General features: G+C 44.4%; 1 protein-coding gene across 1 annotated transcript in view; it reads right to left on the bottom strand.

Annotated features, from left to right (window-relative positions):
* The window catches only part of GUCY1A2 (guanylate cyclase 1 soluble subunit alpha 2), a 177343-nt gene extending 156159 nt beyond the window's left edge, over positions 1 to 21184 (bottom strand). The window contains exons 1-3 of the mRNA XM_068425146.1: positions 20911 to 21184; positions 4704 to 4765; positions 559 to 680 (exon numbers count right to left, since the gene is read on the bottom strand). Coding sequence (XP_068281247.1) covers positions 559 to 680; positions 4704 to 4765; positions 20911 to 21168 — 442 coding nt within the window. The 5' untranslated portion in view covers positions 21169 to 21184. The remainder of the gene's footprint in view (positions 1 to 558; positions 681 to 4703; positions 4766 to 20910) is intronic.
* Positions 21185 to 22226: the final 1042 nt, after the last annotated feature.

The following is a 22226-nucleotide window of genomic DNA, read 5'->3' as shown; positions in this document are numbered from 1 at the left end:
AAATAGCCAGCTATCTAATTTTGACGTCTATTAAGGCAGTTGCACTTCAGTGATGGATGACATCTTGACATGCAAAATTTCTAAAACTTTATTGCAGCAAGCATTCTTCAATATAAATGTAAATTTCCAGAATGTTTCATGTCTCGGGTACATCCTGGTCTGTGCTTCTCAGGCCTTCTATCCACCAGGCCCATAGACCATAAGAGTACCTGTTGTTCTGTAAAACCCCTATAAAACCACTTGAGATAACTCCTAGACCAAGGCCTGCACAGATACAAGTCCATTTGGACTCAAAGCCTTTGAAACTTCTCTGATCACTGGGTATTGCACAATACACCTTCACTGACTCCACTGAAAAATCAGTCTGTATTGTCTCAAAGGCACAAAATATATGTAGAAAAGGAGACAAATGTAGTAACAGTGCACTGGTATGTCGCTGCCTACATCTTCAATTTCCTTTGTTGGAGCAAAAACTCCTTGGTTCATTGTTGGTATTAGGATGGTCAGTAAACTTTCCTTCCAACTAAAGGAAACAGGTTCCCTTGAAAAAATACATACCAAGTACATTAGCCGTACACTGAAGAATTCCTGAGACATCTTCAGTTTCTTCATTGACAGAGCAGTCTGTATAGGAGCATCTGTTTGTTATATTGTGAAAGTTCTTCTCTGCATCCCTGTAACTACAGTAAAAAAAAAAGTAAAAAAGTTACAGCATCTCGTTATACAAATACAAGGTTGATAAATGTCTTTCAGAAGTGGTGGTAAAGGATGCCTTTAGCCTCCCTTTATCTCCTCCCTCTTCTCCCCTCCATCACTCCCTTTCCATTCATGCATTATCACACACAGATGACACTGCATTAGTAGCCTGGGTATCTCAAGTGTTATACTAGAATCTGTAATATTATGTGTAATGAGAATGAAGAGGTAAGAAAAAAATAGTGACAAAGGGCTGAGGCATGAGGGAAGGGTATCATACATATCTGTCTTATATATCATTCAACTAGGGTGTTGTCTTTAAGAAAGTTGTACAGTAAACTCCAAGCAAGATGTTTATGAGGCAATGGTGAGTATCTAATAAGAATAATAAATCTTCCACATCACATTACATTAGCACTGCAAGTATAAAACCTAGCTTTCTCTGTGAATTATCTTCTGAAAAGATCTCAGAAGAAGGATATCAAGCTGCAACTCTCTATGCTATCAAGAATAAAGTTTGTGTTACAGCCTGTTGAAGAAAAATTAAAAAGAATCCCACCACTGATGAAAGGCACAGAGCTACGGTCTGACCAGCAAGAAAGCAGCTACCATCTAAATTATTCTATTTGATTTAGTTTTGCTGGACTATTTTTCCTTAATTCAACAGAAACAGAATAGAAGCTGAAACTATATTTAAAACAAAGCTTTATGCAGGTGAAAATGAGGACAGAAGAGAGAATGCAAGTGAAGAAAATACTGCAGCAGAGTGATAAATGCACTTGGCAAAATATACAATCAATTTAGCTCAACACACAGAGAAAAGCTTTTCTAATTAGTATTTCATTAACAGTTTTGTTATGCTTTCATACTTTGTTTCTACGTCATAAATGATGAATAGCAGTTTTAAGGATTGGACTCTTCATCTGATTAATGTCTGCAAAATCTCAGCACCTGGGTTGCCAGGACCCAGGGAAAAGGACTAGAAAGGATTCAGAGCTGCACATCAGGTTACCCCCCAACAGGGAAACTGGTTCTTCATGTGGAGTAAAGCATATTGGGAAGAGTGGGCTCACATTAGACAAGGAAAACCTGATGGTAAGGGCTGCTGGTGCGCTCTGCAGTGAGCTGCATGGTCTGTACCACTTTCCAGGTCTCCAGCAATGCCAGGCCATGTGCCTGGCAGGAGGCCATGTCCTGACACACTGTCTGAGCTGACTCAGAGCCCAAAGTCATGGCCCAAGTGCCATGGGGTCACAACAACCCCATACAACACTACAGGCTTGGGGAAAAGTGGATGGAAAGCTGCCTGGCGGAAAAGGACCTGGGGGTGTTGATCGATGGCCATCTGAATATGAGCCAGCAGTGTGCCCAGGTGGCCAAGAAGGCCAAACGCATCCTGGCTTGTATCAGAAATAGTGTGGCCAGCAGCACTAGGGAAGCGATCGTCCCCCTGTACTCCGCACTGGTGAGGCTGCACCTTGAATACTGTGTTCAGTTTTGGGTCCCTCACTAAAAGACAGACATTGAGGTGCTGGAGCAAGTCCAAAGAAGGGCAACGAAGATGGTGAAGGGTCTGGAGAACACGACTTATGAGGAGCGGCTGAGGGAACTGGGGTTGTTCAGTCTGGAGAAAAGGAGGCTCAGGGGAGACCTTATCACTCTCTACAACTACCTGAAAGGAGGTTGTAGCGAGGTGGGTGTTGGTTTCTTCTCCCAAGTAACAAGCAATAGAACGAGAGGAAACGGCCTCAAGTTGTGCCAGGGGAGGTTTAGATTGGATATCAGGAAATATTTCTTCATTGAAAGGGTTATCAAGCAGTGGAACAGGCTGCCCAGGGAAGTGTGGAGTCACCATCCCCGGAGGTATTTAAAAGACGCGTAAATGTGGTGCTTAGGGACATGGTTTAGTGGTGGACTTGGCAGTGCCAGGTTAATGGTTGGACTCAATGATCTTAAAGGTCTTTTCCAACCTAAATGATTCCATGATTCTATGATTCTATCTTGAGCGGGATGGGAGATTTGATGAACATTTATGTTGCATGGGATGTCAGCGCCCAGGTGCTGGCAGAGGGGGCTGCAGGGGCCCCTGTGAGGTGAGGCCAGGGCTGCCCTGTGCTGGGCACAGCCAGTTTCAGCTGGCTCCAACGGCCCCAGCGCAGGGCACAGCTGAGCCCCACAGCCAAGTGGGTGGCATCTCTGGGAAAATGAATTTAAGAAATTGCAAAACACCTCATGGAGGTGTGAGACATGAGGAAAAGAACTGAGAGAAACAGTCCTGCAGATACCAAGGTCAGTGAAGAAGCAGGTGGAGGAGGTGCTCCAGATGCTGGAGCAGACATTCCCCTGCAGCCCGTGGTGAAGGCCATGGCGAGGCAGGCTGTGCCCCTGCAGCCCATGGAGGACCACGGTGGAGCAGATATCCGCCCTGCAGCCCATGCAGGAACCCCCGCTGGAGCAGGTGGATGTGCCCTGAAGCAAGCTGCAGCCTGTGGAAAGCCTGTGCCAGAGCAGGCGAACAGTGTGAGGAGGATGGAGATGCAGAGAGGAGCTGTTACAGACTGACCACAACCCGCATCCCCATTCCCCTGCGCCGATCAGGGCAGGAGGAGATAGAGGAGTTGGGAATGTCTTTATCTCAACCCACATTTTTCATCTTATTTTCTCCCTCCTGTCCTGTTGAGGAGGGGGAGTGAGAGAGCAGAGCAGCTGCGTAGGGGTCTGGCAGCTGGCAAGGTCAACTCACCACAGTGTGTACCAATAGTAAAGATCACAGGTCAGGAGAAATATAGGACACCCGCTAGAGACAGATGCTACTTTAACCAACTCATACTGATGTTCAAAAAACTGAGTCAGTGTATTGTAAGTCACAGGAATTACAGGTTTTCAGGGTGTCCCGGTTTTAAACTTTGTCCGTTAAAAAAGTACATTTAAGCTATACGTGGCAATAAATAAAAAGCCGCATTGTTATTGCACACATCCTTTCCTCAAGGCACTGTACCATCCTCTGAAGTCTCTTAATGTTAGACTTCAAGCAATTTTTTCAGCAACTGAAAAAATTAGCAGCCAAAAGGCTTCTCTCCCTGCCTGCCCTGCAGCGGACATCACAACTACCTGCCGAAACTGGCTCCCTCGCTGCCCTCAGGTGCCAGCCAGACTGCTAATAGATATCACCCACCAAGCTAGGGCTCCCTGGGAATTTTAACCAAATATTGAGAAACAGGCAGGGAGAATTCCCTCCAGTGCACCGAGATTTGAAACTATGATGTCATAAATTCTAAAAAGAACCTCAGTGCAGCTTGAAAAAGAAATCCCTTACATCTGTGTAATTACATCCAGAGGACAGCATTCTTCATTTGTCATATGGCACAGCCATTGTATTCTGACTCTATTAGGAAAAGTAAGTTATCTGTTACAGTTAAATCCTTGATCAGGTAAGGAAAATACTTGTGCAGGTAAGGAAAAGGTTAAAAGGACATTATTTTAATCAACAGAAGAATGCTTTAGGTTTTCATGATGATAGTTGCTATTACTTTCTTTTTATTCTTCAATCATCTATTAATTTTCTCAACGAACTCTTAGGAGGTGGTTTCAGCCCTGCTTCTGCAAAAAACCTGGAAGTATGTAACAGCATATGTGGGCAACAAGCACTGATGCAGGATTTTGCAAGATTTGGACCTCAGGTCAAAGCATAAATAACTTTTCCAGCATTCTCAGCCGGCTCTGGGAAAAGCAAATTGGAATAGTTCTTATACTGTTACAAAAAGATTCCCTATTCTCCTTATGTAGGAAACATTACTGTTAATGGGCCAGTTGTGCTCTGATGGGATTGCACGGAAGTAGGACCGGACAGCAATTTATCATTAATGTCCAGAGTATGTAAAGTTACTCCAGAGCATCTCTAAGAATTTGAGAGAAAAATTAAAAAGCTTGTCATGCAAGGCAGTGACTTGGGAAGCACAGAGTCAAACATTACCATGCACCTTTCTCTACCTCACATTAACACTTACCCAATAACTCGATGCTCAAAATACTGCAGTGTCCTTTGAAGAGTTTGCCGAATGGTCTGAGGCTGTGGAAGAAAAACGAAAAAATTTGTAAGATTAGGGAAGTATAATTAACAGATCTTTTAACACACTATTTTTCTCCAGTTTTACTCCTCTTCATTTTCTATCTGCTAGATGCCTATTGCAACGATGTATAAGAAATATTATTCATTCCTTGTATGTTACTTCACCATTTAAATAGGAATGAATTTTACAATGTGACACGATTAATACTGCTTACAAGACTAGTTGTGCATAACAAAGGAGACACTTCACTATTAGCTCTCAAAAACTATCACCCACCAACTATCTCATTAATTTAAAACAATTAATTTAAAATAGTCTGCAAGAAAATGCTATTATTTTGTGATGAAAGTATCACCAGGAAAAGGCACTGGGTTTTTAAAGTTTGTATGCTCCCTAGAGCATTTTGTACTAAAGAATATTATAAAGACACAATTTATTTTGGCTTACTTTCCTCACAAGCTATGACTCTCCAGTCATCTTTTAAATTATCAGAAAACTCAAGTTCATCAAAAGAAAATCATGACATGCTTCAAGCATTTCTATCCTATTTCATTTTAATAGGTGTTCACCAAACTACATATGTGCATATATGTGTTTATTTGCATTATTACTACTACTATAGTGATCATCAAAACACATATGTACATATATATGTTTATTTTCCTTACTACTACTGCTGCTGAGGCTGTTCTTATTATTTTGAATTAATTCATGAGAGATCTTTGGGCAAATAAAGCAAATGTGAAATCCACGTTATTCTCTTTTGACTTTTCCAAGTCACTTATGGCAAAACATTCATTCTTCCAAAATTAATAGTTTGTACCAAATCTGAAGTTTTTCACCTGTCCATTTTGTCCTGGTGCCAGAGGTCAGGCAAAGGTACACAATCGGGATTTCTAAGCCTTCCTTCTGGCACACAGGGATATTTTGATCAGACTCGCAGCAGCAGACACTCAAATTTTAGAGATATTTGGTAGCTCTCTACCTTTTGGAAAAGACATCTAATTGTTTTGGAAAGTCATAGTTGAAATGCCCCTTAATTAGAGGAATTTCATTCTAAAACCGCCATCATCTTTGACAGTCTCAGATTTTGCTAACTCCTGTACAGATTCAGCAGTTCAAGAGCTGAGCTTCCTACTTACTCTTGCTCCTGAGTTTGCAGAAGGAGGTATCTGTTTTGATGACAGCAGGAATGAACAAGCATATACCGGGCTGCTCTAGGTTTGTACGATTGTAAAAATTTCTTTTTTAATACCAAACTGTAAGAACATGTCTACCCTTTTGAATTCAAATGTGTAGAAATGCATGCACTTAACAAGTGCATAAGGGGGCTTATAAGAAAGATGGCGACAGACTTTTTAGCAGGGCCTGTAGCAATAGGACAAAGGGTAATGGTTTTAAACTAAAAGAGGGTAGATTCAGACTAGATGTAAGGAAGAAATTTTTTACACTGAGGGTGATGAAACACTAGAACAGGTTGCCCAGAGAGGTGGCAGATGCCCCATCCCTGGAAACATTCAAGGTCAGGTTGGACAGGGCTTTGAGCAACCTGATCTAGTTCAAGATGCCCCTGCTTGCTGCAGGGGGGTTGGACTAGATGACATTTAAAGGTCCCTTCTAAGGTCCCTTCCAACCCAAACTATTCTATGATTCTATGACTCTAAGAACAAAAATAAGCTCAAAATAGATGTAAACCTCAAAAGAGTAGGGTTTTTTTGTTAATTCTGTATCAGATAATTACTTCTGTTCTCTGTGGGAGCTAAGTTTCCTGTGCTAAAAGGCATTAAAAGCTACATATACTCTTGCAAAACACAATGGAAGCACCATATGAATGAAAACATCACATATCAAAAAACTATCCCCTTCTCAGTGGTACAGCAGGTGTTGAAATCCTTAGGCCTGATGGGCTACAAATATATTTCATGGCATGTTGTCACAGAGATTCCGAAGCTTTCCTGTGCTCAGCAGGCAGAAAAATCCATTCTTCACGTATAGAAAATATGTATTTTCCCACTCTAGCAATGAGGCAAAACAAAATGGCTTTAAGCAAAGAGGTCCACACAGCTGCCATCTCCCAACTTCATAGAGCATTTCCCTCAGCTCCACTCCCTACACAAAGAACATCAGTACTCCACCAGCATCTCCTCTGACATGAAATGGGGAATGGTAGAAATGTCTGATTGTGAAATTAAATCTCCCTTCTGTTTCTCCCAAAGTGCCTTTACAGCAAGCATGCGGAAGGCAGCAATGCCTGGCACCACAGCAGAGAGGAAGGAAAATAGCTTTTTGTCTTCTCAGGAAGTTTTGCAGCTTAAGACACCTGAGCAATCCTCCACGGACTGTCTTTGCCCTTCTCATGCCCGACACACAGATGTTGCACTCCTTACCCAGGAAAAAGCCCTTTTGAATACCTCAAGATCTAACCATACAAGCAACCACCAAGTCCTGAGCTTATTTCATCAACAGACCTCCCTTCTCCTGCAGTGTAGAAAGAAAAAAAAATAGCCCACGTACCGTTAACTCTCTCTTCTGAAAGCTAAATCAGCTGCCTAGCTGTTGTCAGACAATTTTAAACAATCCCATGAACTCATGCCCCTTTTCATTGCCTTCTCCTATCAGATCTTAGAAATTAACTACAGACAAAAAACAGGATTTACAATTAAAACACTGCTCATAAACAGAGCTCTACGTAATGTGCTCATAGCCAGTATGAAAACTGACCGGAGGAGTCACAAAGTCTTTCTTCATTTCTGACAAGAATTATTACAGCATGTCACTGTACATGGTTAAAAAGCCACTGTGCTCACCTTCTCATTTTGCTGTATTTCATCACTGGTGAATGTCATTTTGTTATAGACATAATTCTGTAACTATGGCCATGACTAAACAAAACAGAGAGAGAAGAGAGATATGACACCTGCCTACAGCTGCCTACAAGGGTAGTTTGGTGTACTGCTTCTTCCACTACTGACTACCCATTGCCCATGAGAGAGAGCATGGGCAGGAAAATATTTCCACTTCTTTTCTGCATCCAATGACAAGACTGGATGGAGGCAAAATAGCTAAATCTTCTCCTAGTAGCATGACACACATCACTTCTCCAAGAAGCATAGTTCTGCCATTCAGGGAGGTAAGAGACAGCCTATAACAATACACCTCCTCCACCGCAATGTAAGTCTGTGCCATGCAGGTACCCAGTGGCACGTATTTACTGGAGAGGTTTTAAAGCTTCAAGACCACTTAAAATGGAAGATTTAATATAAATGTAAAATAGTGACTATTACCTAAAACGGTCAATTTTAACAATTCATTTTGATTATAATGATTTACTAATATTTGGTATGCATTACAAAAGGAATAGTCATACCAGTTCATGTTTCAAAGGGCAAGTCAAATTAAGACATGCCAGTATTGCTATTGTTATCTGTAAATTAATCCAAGAATTGCCATACCTGAACATATCCAAGCTCCATCTGGTATGACGGAATATAAGGTAGAAGAGATCACTGAAGGTATTTAGACCGATCTCTTGCATGGCAGAGGCCACAGGACTTCCCTGAACTAATTCTGAATCCAGACATCAGGCCATGGCTAACCCTAATGTGTCAGAATAAATGGTAAAAAATCAGAATCATAGAATCATGTTGTAATTTGAGTTACAACTGGTTGCTCAGGTCTTTCTCCAGATTATTTTTGAGTATCTCCAAGGATGGCGATCCCACAACTTCTCTGGGCAACCTGTGCCAGTGTTTGAACACTCTTGTGACTTTTTTTTTTTTAATACTGATTTGAAACTTCCCATTTTCTAGCTTTCTTGCCTCTCATCCTTCTGCTGTGCAGCCCTGTGAAGAGTCTGGCTCCATCTTGTCCACACACCCTGATCAGGCAGCTGTAGACTGCAACAAGATACTCCTAAAGCTGTCTCTTCTTAAAAGATGAACTGATGCAGCTCCCTCAGCCCCTCCTCAGATTTCACATACTCCATCCCTTGACCATCCTGGTAGTCCTCTGTTGACCCCAGTACCAATCCCTGAGGGCGACGCAGAGGCGACTAGTTGCTAATTCGACTTTGTGACCCTGATGGCCACCTTCTGAGCCCTGAGGTCCACTCCATATTCCACCCACTTTATCATCCACTTAAGCAGTCCATATCTAACCAGTTTGACTCTAATGACACTATGGGAGACCATGCCAAAGACTTTCATAAAGTCAAGGTCTACAACCTCCCTTCATCCATTGAGCCAGTCATCTCATTATAGAAGTCAATCAGGTTGGTCAGGCACAATTCATCCTTGGTAAAGGGCATAAAGGTGTGTAAAGGGTGTTAAAGGGAATAAAGGGGTAAAATTTGGCCTGGCTGTTCCCAAGCACCATCTTGTCGCTCTTTTTTTGTGCTAAGAAAAGGCTTCCAAAAGGATTTGCTCCATGACCTTTCCAAGTATTGAGTTCAGGCTGATTGGTCTGTAGTTCCCTGGATCCTCCTTGTTCTTCTTGATGCTGGGTGTGATGTTTGCCTTCTTCTAGGCATCAAATACCCGCCCTGATTGCCATGACTGGGAGGCTTTCCTGTCTCCATCCCTGCATGCTCAGATAGTGTCTCAATATGTCTCCAGGGCATCCCATCCCTGCTTTCAGCTTCTGTAGACATCTTTTTTTGCATTTGAGCTCTGTGCTGAGGTCCTTGTTCCTGTTCATCCATACTATCCTTCTTCCATGCTTGCTCGACTTTCTCCACATCATAATTAACTGGTTTTGTGCTTTGAGGAGCGTGTCAAAGGGTCCATGATCAACCAGTTTCTTGTGCCCGTTTACCCTACAGGCTAGTTGCCCATTGGATCCTGCCAAGAAGATCTATGAAGAAGCCAAAATCTGCTCTCCTGAAGTGTGAGGTTGTGATTCCACTTACTTGTCTTCCCCACTTCTCTCAGTGTTTTGAACTCCAGCATCTCATAATCGCTGTAGCCAGGGCTGCCCTCAACCTTTATACCTTTAACCAGTTCTTCCTTGTTTGTGAGCAATAGCTCCAGCAGAGTATCCCCCCCTTGTCACCTCATTGATCACCTGCATTAAGAAACTGTCTTCAGCACACTCCGAAAATGTCCTGCATTGATTGTGCTCAGACCTATTGCCCTTCCAGTGGATTTTGGGTTGGCTGACGTCCCCCATGAGTACCATGGCTTGCCGTTTTGAGGCTTCATCCAGCTGTCTAAAGGCTTCTACTGCTTTCACTTCTTGACCAGCCAGTGTGTAACAGACGTACCACCACACCGCTCCTGCTCATCTCTCCTCTGATCCTGACCCGCATGGTCTGGTCAGCTTGCTTTATCCAAAGGAAACTGCCCAGGCACTGCTGCCACCTCTTCGCATAGAGCGCAGCTCCTTCACCTGACCTTCCCAGCCTGTCCTTCCTGAAGAGCCTGTGTCCATCTCCTGCAGCCCTGCCATCCTGAGAGCCATTCCACACAAGGATGGGTGCAATCCCACGGGAGGTCCAAGCTCAGTGGCAGCATGGGGATGTCTAATGCCACCTCTTTGCTCCCCATGCTGCCTGCATTTGGGCACAGGCACTTGAGATAGGCTCCCAGTCATGCTGCTTTCATGAGGTAACCATAAGAGCCTTCTCCATCTTGTTGTTCCCCTGATACTTTTTCACTGCTCCCCCTTCTCTTCAGAGAATGAAACCCCTTCCATGACAAGAATAGTTCAAAGCCCTCCTCACAGGGTTGTGAAGCCTGTTAGCAAAGAAATCCTCACCTCACTTTGTCAGATGAATGCCATTCTGGCTCAGCAGTCCTTGTTCCTCAGAGTGTGCCCCATGCCCATGGAGACAAAAGCCTTGCCAGCAACACCTGCCACACAGTCAGGGACTGCCTTCCTAGATACGTCTGCTCCAACCAGAGCCTTTCCCCCTCACCAGCCGGATTGAGGACACTGGGCACCCACACCTTTTGCCCTTGCACTCAAAGCCATGTAGTCACTCCTGATATACTCAAGGTCTCCCCTGGCTGTATCACTGGTGCTCACATGGATGAGCAGCAGGAGTCACAGTCCAAGAGACAATCTTTAGCAGCCTTTTTGCAACACTATGTCTGAGCTCTTGACAAGCAGAAAACCTCCTGAGGCAGGAAGGTAGTCTGGCAGATGAGTGCCTCTGTTTCCTCAGGAGAGAGTTTCTGATACCTACCACTCTCCTTTTCTTGAAGCCTCTAAGGGTTGAGGCTCAGGTGGTTCTGATGCTTTACCGCAAGGCAGGTCATCTCTCCCACCACTTCCCAGGGCACCGTACCTGCTCTGCAACTGCTGAACCACAGGTGGAAAAGGGGCCTTTGTTGTGTTGTCAGAAGTAACAAAGCTCCAGCCTCCTCCTTCCACCCTTGACCCTTGACCCTCAAAGGTTATCTCTATTTTTCCCTCCTTACTTGCAACATGGGGCTCAGGGTCTTGGCTCTGCAGAGCCTCTGGAAAGACCCGTCCATCCTCCCTGATGCATACAGCCTGCTCACTAACTCCTACAACTCTTCCACCTGGCAACTCAGTGCTACAACCAAAGCCCACTGCCATTGCACGGCAGCTGGTAGCAATCCTGAACATGGTGCCCCTGCCATGACAGCCGCTGCTGTTTGCAGGATGCACTTGTAGAGAAATCTGACCTTCTCGCTAGATCTCACCTGGCTCCCCAGTAGTACAAAACTGGCTCAAGAGCTGAAGCTAGAGGATTAATAGCTCCTCAAAGACGCTTTTAAGACTAACTGGAGAAATTCTTTATGAAGATATTTGTCTAAATGATCTTGAAATTTTTTAGGTGTTTTTTTTAACTCGGACTACATCCTTTGAAAAATAATCCCAGTTTAAACAGACATTGTATAAAATGGGTTTTTGTCTTTTTTACTTTAATTTTCCCTTCTTTTAACTTCATTGCCTCCAGTATTGGAGACAAAGGGGAGAGGACTTCCACTTTAATTGCATCCCTTGTTATAAATGTCTTTCCTAAGGCAATCAAACATAAGCTTTCCAATCTCTCTTCAGAGGACAGAAACTAGTTTATTCCCTAGCCATCTTCTGTTGCCTCCAAAATGTCTTTCATTTGATTGCAAGACCTTTGGAAATAAATGGTAGGGCTCATCTGCCCAACTGTAGGCACCAAAAGTGATTCATTTCATCTTATAGTTGGCATCTAATACATGTCTGAGGACTCAGTCTTTAGAAATACCCATTTCTTCCTTTTGTCTAGAAAAGACATTGAGTGACTGCTTTAGACTTAAGACATCTTTTAAATGTTTAAGTAAGAACAGACAAACCCCACCCTGAGGTGACAGAACTGCACACAGGATCCCAGATGACTCAGCCTAAATGTACATAAATGCAGTTTCAAATTCTCCATCCCATTCCTTTTGCATCCTAAGACAACCAGATAGAATTAGAGAAGAAAGGAACTGTATGGAACAAGAAGGTCCGAGCCAAGAGAGCAGCCATGTACACAGACAGTTTCTCCTTAACCCTAATATAAGGCTTCAAAGATTTTCCCTGGTAAAAGCTAAGTGGCTCCTAGCTGAGCCTCAGAGTGCTTCAGCAGTCATGCTCTTAAAAACTTGAGTGCTTAAAATTTTAAACATGAAAGTTGAAGCACTAAAGAGCACAACAGGCTCAGCTAGAAACCACTTTGCTTCTATCTGAATTTCTTCAAGGGCTTAAAATTTTAAACATGAAAGTTGAAGCACTAAAGAGCACAACAGGCTCAGCTAGAAACCACTTTGCTTCTATCTGAATTTCTTCAAGGAAGTCCATCGAGTCAGGGGGCTCCTCCAGACTCTTGTGTCCTGGGGAGCTGCAAAGTCCTTCCTAGAGGAATCCGCACTTTTGCCTATGGGAAAGGCAAGCTACCACAGACCTCAGCCAGATCAGAACTTTGATGTTGGAAGTTTTACATGCTTTGAATTTGTAATGTTCAATTCCTAACTCAGCAGATGGGTAAGACTTTAATTGCTGGCTTCACTGCTGGTGATTGTTCATTAATGAAAAACATTTATTTTTTCATCTTTCACAACCAATTTTAGTCAAGTTACTGTGCATAGGTGATTACAGGACTCTAAGCACACGATTTGCTGTACACTTGGCCCATTCAGAAGGAAATATATGGCAAAATAGTAATTCTCACATCCCATCACTGGTTTGCTTTTTTTTAATATTTACCCCATGATCATGAAAGCAGTGGAAAACTGTTCTTTCCCTGTCCTTCTGGTCACCAAAATATTGATATTAAAAAGGCCTTAAACAAATAATCAAGGCTCCAGTTGAAGACAAACATTTATCAACATTCCCAAATGCCAGGAGTGGGGAGATAAACACTGAAATTGTTGCAACTAGAGAAAAGCAGAGCTGAAAAACAAAAGGAAGGCTCCTTTGGCATCTGACAATTTATTGATGGTGCAGAAAGGAGGGAGGGTCCCTAGCAGGTCCTGCACAGCCAGGAGCCCTCCCTGTTCCCTCCCAATAGCTGAAGAATGGAATGAAAAGGGCACAGACAGAAATCAGAAATGGAGAAGCAGAGCCGCAACATAAGCAACCATTTGAAAATTAAAACAAAAACAAAAAAAAAATCTTTGGGGGTTTAATAGTGCTTTTGATAATATAATCAGGAAAAAAATTATTCTCTAGCTTCTGAACCTTTACGGTGCACTCATTTTATTTCTTTGTAACTGTACAAGCTAAAAATGGGGTTTTTTTTTTGATTTGTGAAAACCAGCTTCCTGATTCCTGAAGTCTGTGCTTTAGATAAAAGCACCAACTGCTTGACGACATCCGTGACTAGCACCAGAATTGGTATCAAGAGAGGAAGAGGCAGAATCCCCAGGAGGGGACTGGTTGGGATTTCGGAGCAGGATTACTGACAGCTGAAGGCAAAATGAGCTGCCCTACAACAGCCCACAACAATCCAGACAGGACCAGAGCTCAATACTACCTGGCAGCTAAACCCAAGACCGCTCTGCTCCTCAGTTCATGCAAACTGGGGTACTCTTCACAGAGAAATACTTGTGGACATCAGAGAAAATGCCTGGTTTTAATAAATAGCACTGAGACTAAGAATTTCACCCCATACTATTTCATGGCAATAACAATGCAAACACTCTAAAGAAATAAAACAGAGCTAAATAATAATTAGAAATTATAACTCCTGCATCCCCAGCTGCCTTTCAACTAGAAGAATCACAGACATTACAGATGGAAATTGCCTATTAGAACATCTAGTCTAACTCCTTGACAGGTAAGGATAAATATCTCAGGGTGCTATCCATTATAAGACCGGCTGGGATCACTTTGTTCATCTCTGAATTTCAGCCATGTCTGGAATGGATAAAAGATCTGTTCTGTGCTGCAGAAAGACTGTATTCAGTAGGTGAGAATATAATAGATGATCTACTGCTAATGCTACCTGTTCATCTTTTAATGCAACTCACATCTACTATATAAAATCATCGGTGCTACTCTAGCAGACAGACAGGAAAGGAAAGGCTTTACATGTCGGTCCTTCTCAAGGAATTTCTTCTGCTGGGATAGAAAAACCCCAATTTCCTCAGTATAACTGGACCTAATTTCATATGCAGAGCTGCGAAGATGCTCATCCCTTTGAGACCTATAGACAAACCACAGATTTTTTGTCTTCATTTTGAAACTTTCAAGAGAGTTAGCAAGCAGACATATCTAGAAAGAATTTGGATATGAGATGGAGCAATTTCTTTTACTCAAAGCATTTTATAACAGCTTTTAACATTAGCACAATAGGTAGAAGGAAAGAGAGGGCTTTTCTCTGCGTCAACATTATACATCTCACCAGGAGTACATTGGTCCACTCTGAAATGGTAACTGTCTCTGCTCAAGCAGTTGCAAATGAAGGACATTCACCCTCATTTTGATGTAGTCACGACTGAGCACTGCTGCTTAGGGGCATATATTGACGATCATAATGTTCCCTTCTACTTTACAACGTCTTTCTCTGTTATTTGCACCTGGACGCTCTGGCCAGGGGAGAGGCAGAGAAGTGCAAAACAATTGAGATCAGTTTTGTGGGTGCTGCCATGCTCTGGTTTGCTGGCCAGTGGTTCAGATCTGCTGTGGGCAGGCCTGTTCCCCAGCGGGGACGTGCTCGCTGCTTCCAGGCAGCAAAGATGCCTGCAATGTATGAACGTTTCTGAGGCACGTTTTTTTTCCAAGCACTGTAAGGAAGTCAAGATTTCAGCCTGGAACCGAACAAACATTTGAAAAGCAACTATTACTATGACCGGTCTAAGCACTAGATTTCACATATTCAAACTCACCATAAATAAAATTTCATCAAGGTCGATGCAATGCTGCAGGCCCCTGGGTGCAGCTAAACTGATTTAATATTTTATTTGCTGAGGCTGAAGTTCCCTGGCATGAGATGTTAAACTACCGAACAAGACAAACAAAACCCACCGTGATCCTCATACTGATAATGTTTTCCAGAATGTTCCTGTTTAAGACACCACAGCTCTGTTCCACGCTATGAAATAGCAGATTGACTGGCTACAGACTGCTCATGTGACCTTGTGTATAAGTGGTTTTTTCTCTCTGTTAAAGTTGAAAGATACTGGGCAAAAGTCTGATTTTATTATACTTTAAAAAATATCCTGCTTGCCTGCTGGAATTAGATATTAGGAGTTTCTCATGGGATGTGCCTTTCTTCACCATTTTCATGCTTTTTTTCCTCCACACCCTCATTCCTGAGAAGGATGTTACTCACATAAAGCTCATCTAGCCCGGGCTATAAAGTGAATAAGCTCATCGCACTGCTGATAGGGATATATTTGATATTACCTTACTTCATTCAGAAAGAGAGGCAGAAGCCATTCCTACAATAGTAGAGCTTACATATATCTGACGGGTTACTGTGAGTCATAAGGAGCTCAGAATACTGGTGCAAAATTGTTTCAAAATCTCATGTAAAATCAATTTGTACCTCTCCTGCTAGTGGCAACAACTTGTTATTGCTACTAAAAAGAGAAGTTATTCCTTGAGAGTAAGTGGTAGAGGTTTATGATGGAGCCAGGTTTGATTTGAGCTGCTATATTGTGGCTTCTCCACCAAAACCTCACCTCCACTCACTGGAGGATTCATGTGCAATTAAGCAATTTGAAGTTACAGCAGTTCTGTGACATAAGTAATAGCCTACACACTAACCCGAACAAATGTCTTGAGGTTCACTTTTCTCCCACTGTCAGGAAAAAGGTTGTATTCAAAAAGACAATTCTTAAATTCAAACTATTTGGCGGCAGCCAGTAGCAGCTTCCTAACTTAAATAGGAAAAAATGTTCTTTCTTTAATGTGTCTTCAACTGGGTCTTTAAAGAATAGCAGGAATAATTCTGAATGAATTCTGAATGAACAGAAACATATATCAGAAGCTATTTTCACTTAATAATGTTTATAGTTCAAGAGATGCGTTACATAGGCCATTCAGAAAATAAAATCAAATGGAAATGTAAGTCAGTTTAATGCTGTGTCATGCTGTAATTCTCTTTCCAGAAAGATCAGTACAGCGCTTAGGGGTACACAGTATCCTCTGAATCCATGCCCAGTCACTCTCAGCTCCTTTAGGGTAGTCCATGCCCCTTAAATGGGAGCAGAGTATTTGACTTTTCAAATCAGTGACAAATTATTTTTTTCTGATTTTGATTCTATTTTCAGCCTAGTATTGGATACAAGTCAAGAGAGAACTGGAGCAAATGTGAAAATTGCTGCAAGGAACTGGAGTTCAGTAAGATACTGAATGGCATTTCTAAAGGATAAAACTGTGTCCACTGGTGCCAGGATATCATTCCCACATAGGCAGAAAAATCTCTGTTTATAATTAATCAAAATTTATGTCATTGTGGGTGTAAAATTCATCCTTTAAAATGGAACACAACAACAAAGCTGGAATCCAAAGAAAAATATATCATTAAATTTGCTTGTGATGTACATATAAGTATTGCAGTTGATTTCTTAAAAACAAGGTCATACATCAACGTCTCTACTAAGTTCCCAGGATTTTATTATTTATCTCCAAAAAACTGAACCCAGCCCACTGAGAACGGCACCTATTTGTTTTGGCGACAGCTGGATCTAGCTCCAAATTTCTCTGATAAGAGTACGTAACCAAAGACTCTTTGATGGTGTTTCAGATGAAGGATGGCAGAAGGGACATCTGTGTCCAGTCAGCAACATGATTTAGGATCATGTTAGAGTGGACGGGAGCTGCCTACACAATTATGGGCTCAGCTTTGCGGGAACATTGCAGGGATGAAAGGCAGTGAGAGGGCAGAGCCAGACATGGGGCAATAAGCATGGAGCACCATTGGCCATGATCTCATGAGCTAAAGGAGTCACAAGTGCTGAGCATGTGCAATGCCCGGAGTTTATTGCACTGAGCAGCCAGGTTTGGTCCCACAGAACACCATCTTCACACTCAGGTGCTGAGCACAGCCCTGGCTGGGCACAGTTACCCCGACCCTTTGGGCTGCAGTGCCTGGCTGTGCCCGGCTGCTGGGAGAGCCTCAACCCTCCTGCTGTCGATGCTCCTGCTTACTCAGCACAATGGTGCTTCAGGGGCAAGAGGGCAGCAACTCGACATTATGTTCAGTATATGCACAGTCAGTTTGTTGAGTGCAGCTGTGACAAAAAGCTGCCTCTCTTCCTGCGTTGCCACTGCTCTGCATCCCTGCCCAGTGCACCCTGCTTCCCTGACTCTTCCCAGCACACCCTACTCACGAATGCCAGCGTAGGGTACATATGGAGGTCTGCTCATCTTCCTCATCACCACATACTTTTCCCCAAAATATGCAGCTATTTCGGTGGGAGGTGAGCCCTATCATCCTCCTAGTTCTGGCTGTTAAAAAAGAGAGGGTTTGGGGCAAGCAAGTTCCAGGTGAATAGCATCCATCCTTCAACCGTCCAGGCATGTTGGGAAATGTTTACAAACCCACCAGAACATAAAATGACCCTGTGCTGATTGAGGATCAGGCCCCTACATCCTCTAGTATAACCACTGCAGGAAAAATCTCTAAAAATGTATTTAAGAGAAAAGTTGGAAAATCATGTGTGTTGGAAAGTGCTAGAAGCTGATCTCTGGGAGCAAGCAGAAGGGGTTGGATTAAAGGCTGCAACACAGCAAGGTTCACTTCATTTTTTCCCACAGTTCCACAAAAAAGTAATATTTGTGCAAAGTCGTGCTCAGATAAACTTGAGACCAAGATTACAAGTGATACGAAATGCAATAACTTCTTTCCACTATATTTTAGTATAAAATATATCAAATACTTCATTACTGCATTTTACTCTACAGAATCTCTTTCCATTGACAGTACAGTTGTACTAACTCATGAATACATTGCACAGGAGATACTAATATTTTCATACACATTTTTGTGCTACCACTCGTAAGCCTTAGCCTGCTTGCACGGCCTTCTTGCCCCACAGACGCCCCTCTTGCTCAACTCCTTCACCCCTTGGATGCTGCTTCCTGCTCAGTTCGAAGCTCTCTACATCCCCAGAGCAGCTCTCGGTAGCCCCTGCCACTGCCACATTGAAACATCACCCCAGAGATCTCTCTGCATGCCACAGTAGTATTAAACACACACACAGGATTTTTCCTCAGTGAAAACACAAAAAAAATATTTTACTCGGTATTTCAACCCTAGCCATTGCTGAAGAAAAACACAAAATTAAGGCTAAGTATAAACATGAGGAACCGGTAGCATCCTTCTAGCTTTGAAAGTGTTCAGCACTGGGATGGGGACAGATTGCTGCTGCATTCGTGCTGGAAAGGAAAACATTAAGCCATTGCAGGCAATATATATAGTATATACAATCACACACACGCATATGTATATAAATATATGTTTATATACTTAACAGAGACCCATATCTATAGTATCATGGAATGAAGATATACCTACATCCATAGTAAAAGTATTAAAGCTTTTTGTTCAGAAAGAACATATGTCAACGCACCCTTCAGACTTGCCTTTTAATTTTACAAATAAGGGAAATGAGTCCCATTGACACTAACTTTTTTTTTACTTCTAATTAACTTTATTCCTGATTTATATTAGCAGATGTGCAAAAATAATGAGATTCCAAGTGTTAGACATATGGTAACTTGACTTGTTGCATGAAGGCATATATTCAGTATCACAGAACAGATTCTCAATAAGAAAAGAATGCACCAAAATAACAATGCACCTGAACAGTGAATTCTCAGAGTGAAAAATGAAAAGGCGGGGACCTGATTCTTCTCTTATATCAGGGCAGTGACAACATAACTTTTTAGACTTAATCATGTTAATTAATGCCAAAATGTGTAACATGGGAGTGAAGCACTAGTTATGATGCAAAAATAAAAAGGGAAATTTTAAGCAATATGTATTACATATTAAAATTTAAAAAGAACACAGGTTTTCAGCAATAAGGGTTGCTATAATTATCTCCCAAGGAAACCATGGAAGCTGTTGTTTGGGACATCAGAACCAGGCTGGATGAAATTTTTGCATTCTTAAACAAAATTTCTCGGAGAGCAGGAAGGAAAGAGGACTATAAAACCAGAAAGTTTCCTCATCTCTTCACTCAAAGAATGTGCTTATTTTGAAAACAAATTCAACAATTCATCAAAGCTGTAAAACTGTAATTGTCTTTTGTAGCACCTCAATACAGGAGGTAACAGTCAAAGCTGGGAAAATACAAATACTAAGGTTATCTAAAAATACTGCACTGAGCTACTTCAGAATGCTTCAAATATTTTGGGTAACACATGCTCTAATTATACCGTTGTATTATTATAAAATTAAATAGCTTCATTTTTTTTGTACTAAAACAAGACAAGTCACCTGAGATATCATCTATTAATATCAGCATTACCAGACCAGATTCCCAGTGGAGAGGGAAAAAAATCAATGGGAAAGAAAAGTCTTAACTGAAACTGGACGACTATCAGCTATATAATGCACTGCAAACTTCTCCCATTAAACAACTTGCCTACTCCTGTCTGGCCAGTTCAAGAAACACCACACAGAAAAGAGTATATTAAAACCAAAGCAAACTGACAGCTGATGGCGATGACACTCATAAGTAATTTCCAAAAGCTGGATAACAGTATGCAAAAAGATGATCCAATGCCACAACAGCAGATACAGCCACCTTACAGATCAAGACTACTTGTGCAATTAATGTTTTATACCTTAACACATTAAAATATCTCAGAGACCAAACAAGCATTCACTTGCAACTGAAACTTCGTGACGAAAAATTGGTGATGGTCATAGATGGTATTTATAGGAGCATAGCACAATCACAATAGAAAGGCTGGAGAAGAACCTTCTATTTTACATGAAATTTACCAGAATTCCTGAGCCACTGATTTCAGTCTACGAAGCGGTACCAGCGTACATGACTGGTTCTACCCAAATTCACTGCTGATTTTAGCATACGCCATGCTTCACTGATCCTCAGCTACAGGTGTAGCTATCCAGATAACCATCAGTCATGGATTCAAAGTACACTTTAAGAAACTGGTATCTCAGGAATGTCAGCGCATCTGGGAGGCACAGGGAAATCTGTTGCTGAAATATTTCTGAACACGAAGTCGAAACTTTTTTTTTTACCTCGTTCAGTATGGAAAAGCCCTATAAATGTAAGAAGTTCACACCTCCGCTTTGGTGAAGGAAGAACGCGCATGCCATGCATCATGCAGATGTAACTTTTCATAAAAAACTGTTGCTAGTACGAGATAGCGATAAGCACTTTATGGTTTTACGATTTTCTTTGAATTCCGAAAGGGACTCGGTGGAAACTGGGACTGGGTGACGAATCCAGCTACACGGGCAAGCTGCGCATATTTGCGCCTCGCGACCCGATTTCCAGCACCGGGCTGCCGAGATCTTCACTTCCGCAGGTTTGCGGGGTTGCCAACCCGCAGCCGGGGCGGGCATGGCGGGGCAGGGGGGCTCCGGCGGCCCCGCGGGGACGTCCGGGACGGGGGCGCGAGCACCGCCGCCTCCTTCCCGACACTGACCCGGCGCCGCGGAGCAGCCGCCGGCAGCCGCGCGGGGTTGTGCGCGGCGCGGAGGGGCCCGGGCCGGGCGCGGGGCACTCACCGCGGGGGCCGTCAGGCGGCGGATGCTCTCGCCCAGCGAGTCCAGGTTGACCCGCCGGCGGTGCGGAACGCGGCGCGCCCCGGCGCTGGCCGCGGCTGCGGCGGCGGCGAAGGGGGTGTCGGCGGGGCCGGGGGGGCTGCGGCTGCCGTTCCAGCAGAGGCGAGACAGGGGACACTCGCCCTCCTCCTCAGGGCTGGTCTCCGGGCAGTCCGAGCCCAGCGAGCTGAAGGACTCCGAGGAGATCTTGCGCCGGGACATGGTGCCGCGGGACGGCGGCGGCTGGGCTCAGCGCGGGGCGGCGGACAGCCGTGGAGGGCACCGCCGAACCGCCCGGCCGCGGGGGCGGCCGCCTCGCATGGCCGCGGATGTCCCTGGGCGGGAGGCGGAGGCGCAGCGCCGGGGCCGGCGCAGCCCGCGACCCTCAGCGCTTCTGCCCGGCTCCGCGCTTCGCCGCCGCCTGGCCGGGGGAGCGGCGGGTGCTGCGCGACGCCGCGCCGGGAGGCTTTAAAGCAGCGGCGGCGGCGGCTGCTGCCCTCCTCTGCCTCGGCCGCCCGCCCTCGCTCTCCCCTCCCCCGGCTCCCTCGCTGCTCCGCGGGAATCACGTGTTGTTTGGAGCCCTTTCCCCCTCCTCCTCCTCCTCCTCCTCCTCCCGCTTCCCCCCCGCCCCGCTCGCCCGCCTGTCGCGCTCAGCCCGCACGCCGCGGTCCGCAGCCGCCCGCCTGGCCCCGCTCCCCCGCGCCGGGGTGATGCTGCACCGCCCTGCGCGCATCCCCGACAGCCGGGAGGGCGGACAGGGCGCTCCGCTCCCCTTCCTGTGCTTCGCATCCAGGCGAAGGGGGAGCGGGGAAACGGGCCGACACCAGCGCAAAGCTCCGCGGGGAGCGGCCGTGTCCGCGCAGGGGCTCCCGGTGCGGCCGCCCCGGCCCCGGCTCCGCGCTGCCGCGGCGGTGCTGGACAGCTCCCTGCGCCGGGGGAGGCTGCGGCCGGGGAAAGCGGTCCTCATTCCTCTACTGCCAGTCGCTTACCGGCAACGAACTTTTCGGAATGACACTCGGGAAGCTGAAGCTTAGGAAATAACTCACGTTAAAAACCTGGGAAGGCTGGATGGTGCCAGAAGTTTTTAGAGGCAAAAGTTCTTGTACTGCATCCAGCTCTGGGGCCCCCAACATAAGAAGGACATGAAGCTGTTGGAGCGAGTCCAGAGGAGGGCCACAAAGATGATGACAGGGCTGGAGCACCGCTCCTATGAAGACAGGCTGAGAGAGTTGGGGCTCTTCAGCCTGGAGAAGAGAAGGCTCCGGGAGACCTCCTAGCAG

This window comes from Nyctibius grandis, chromosome 2 (assembly GCF_013368605.1).
Source record: "Nyctibius grandis isolate bNycGra1 chromosome 2, bNycGra1.pri, whole genome shotgun sequence".
Classification (NCBI taxonomy): Eukaryota; Metazoa; Chordata; class Aves; order Nyctibiiformes; family Nyctibiidae; genus Nyctibius; species Nyctibius grandis.
The sequence above is the reverse complement of the archived record's forward strand: the minus strand, read 5'-3'. Positions and strand labels throughout refer to the sequence as shown.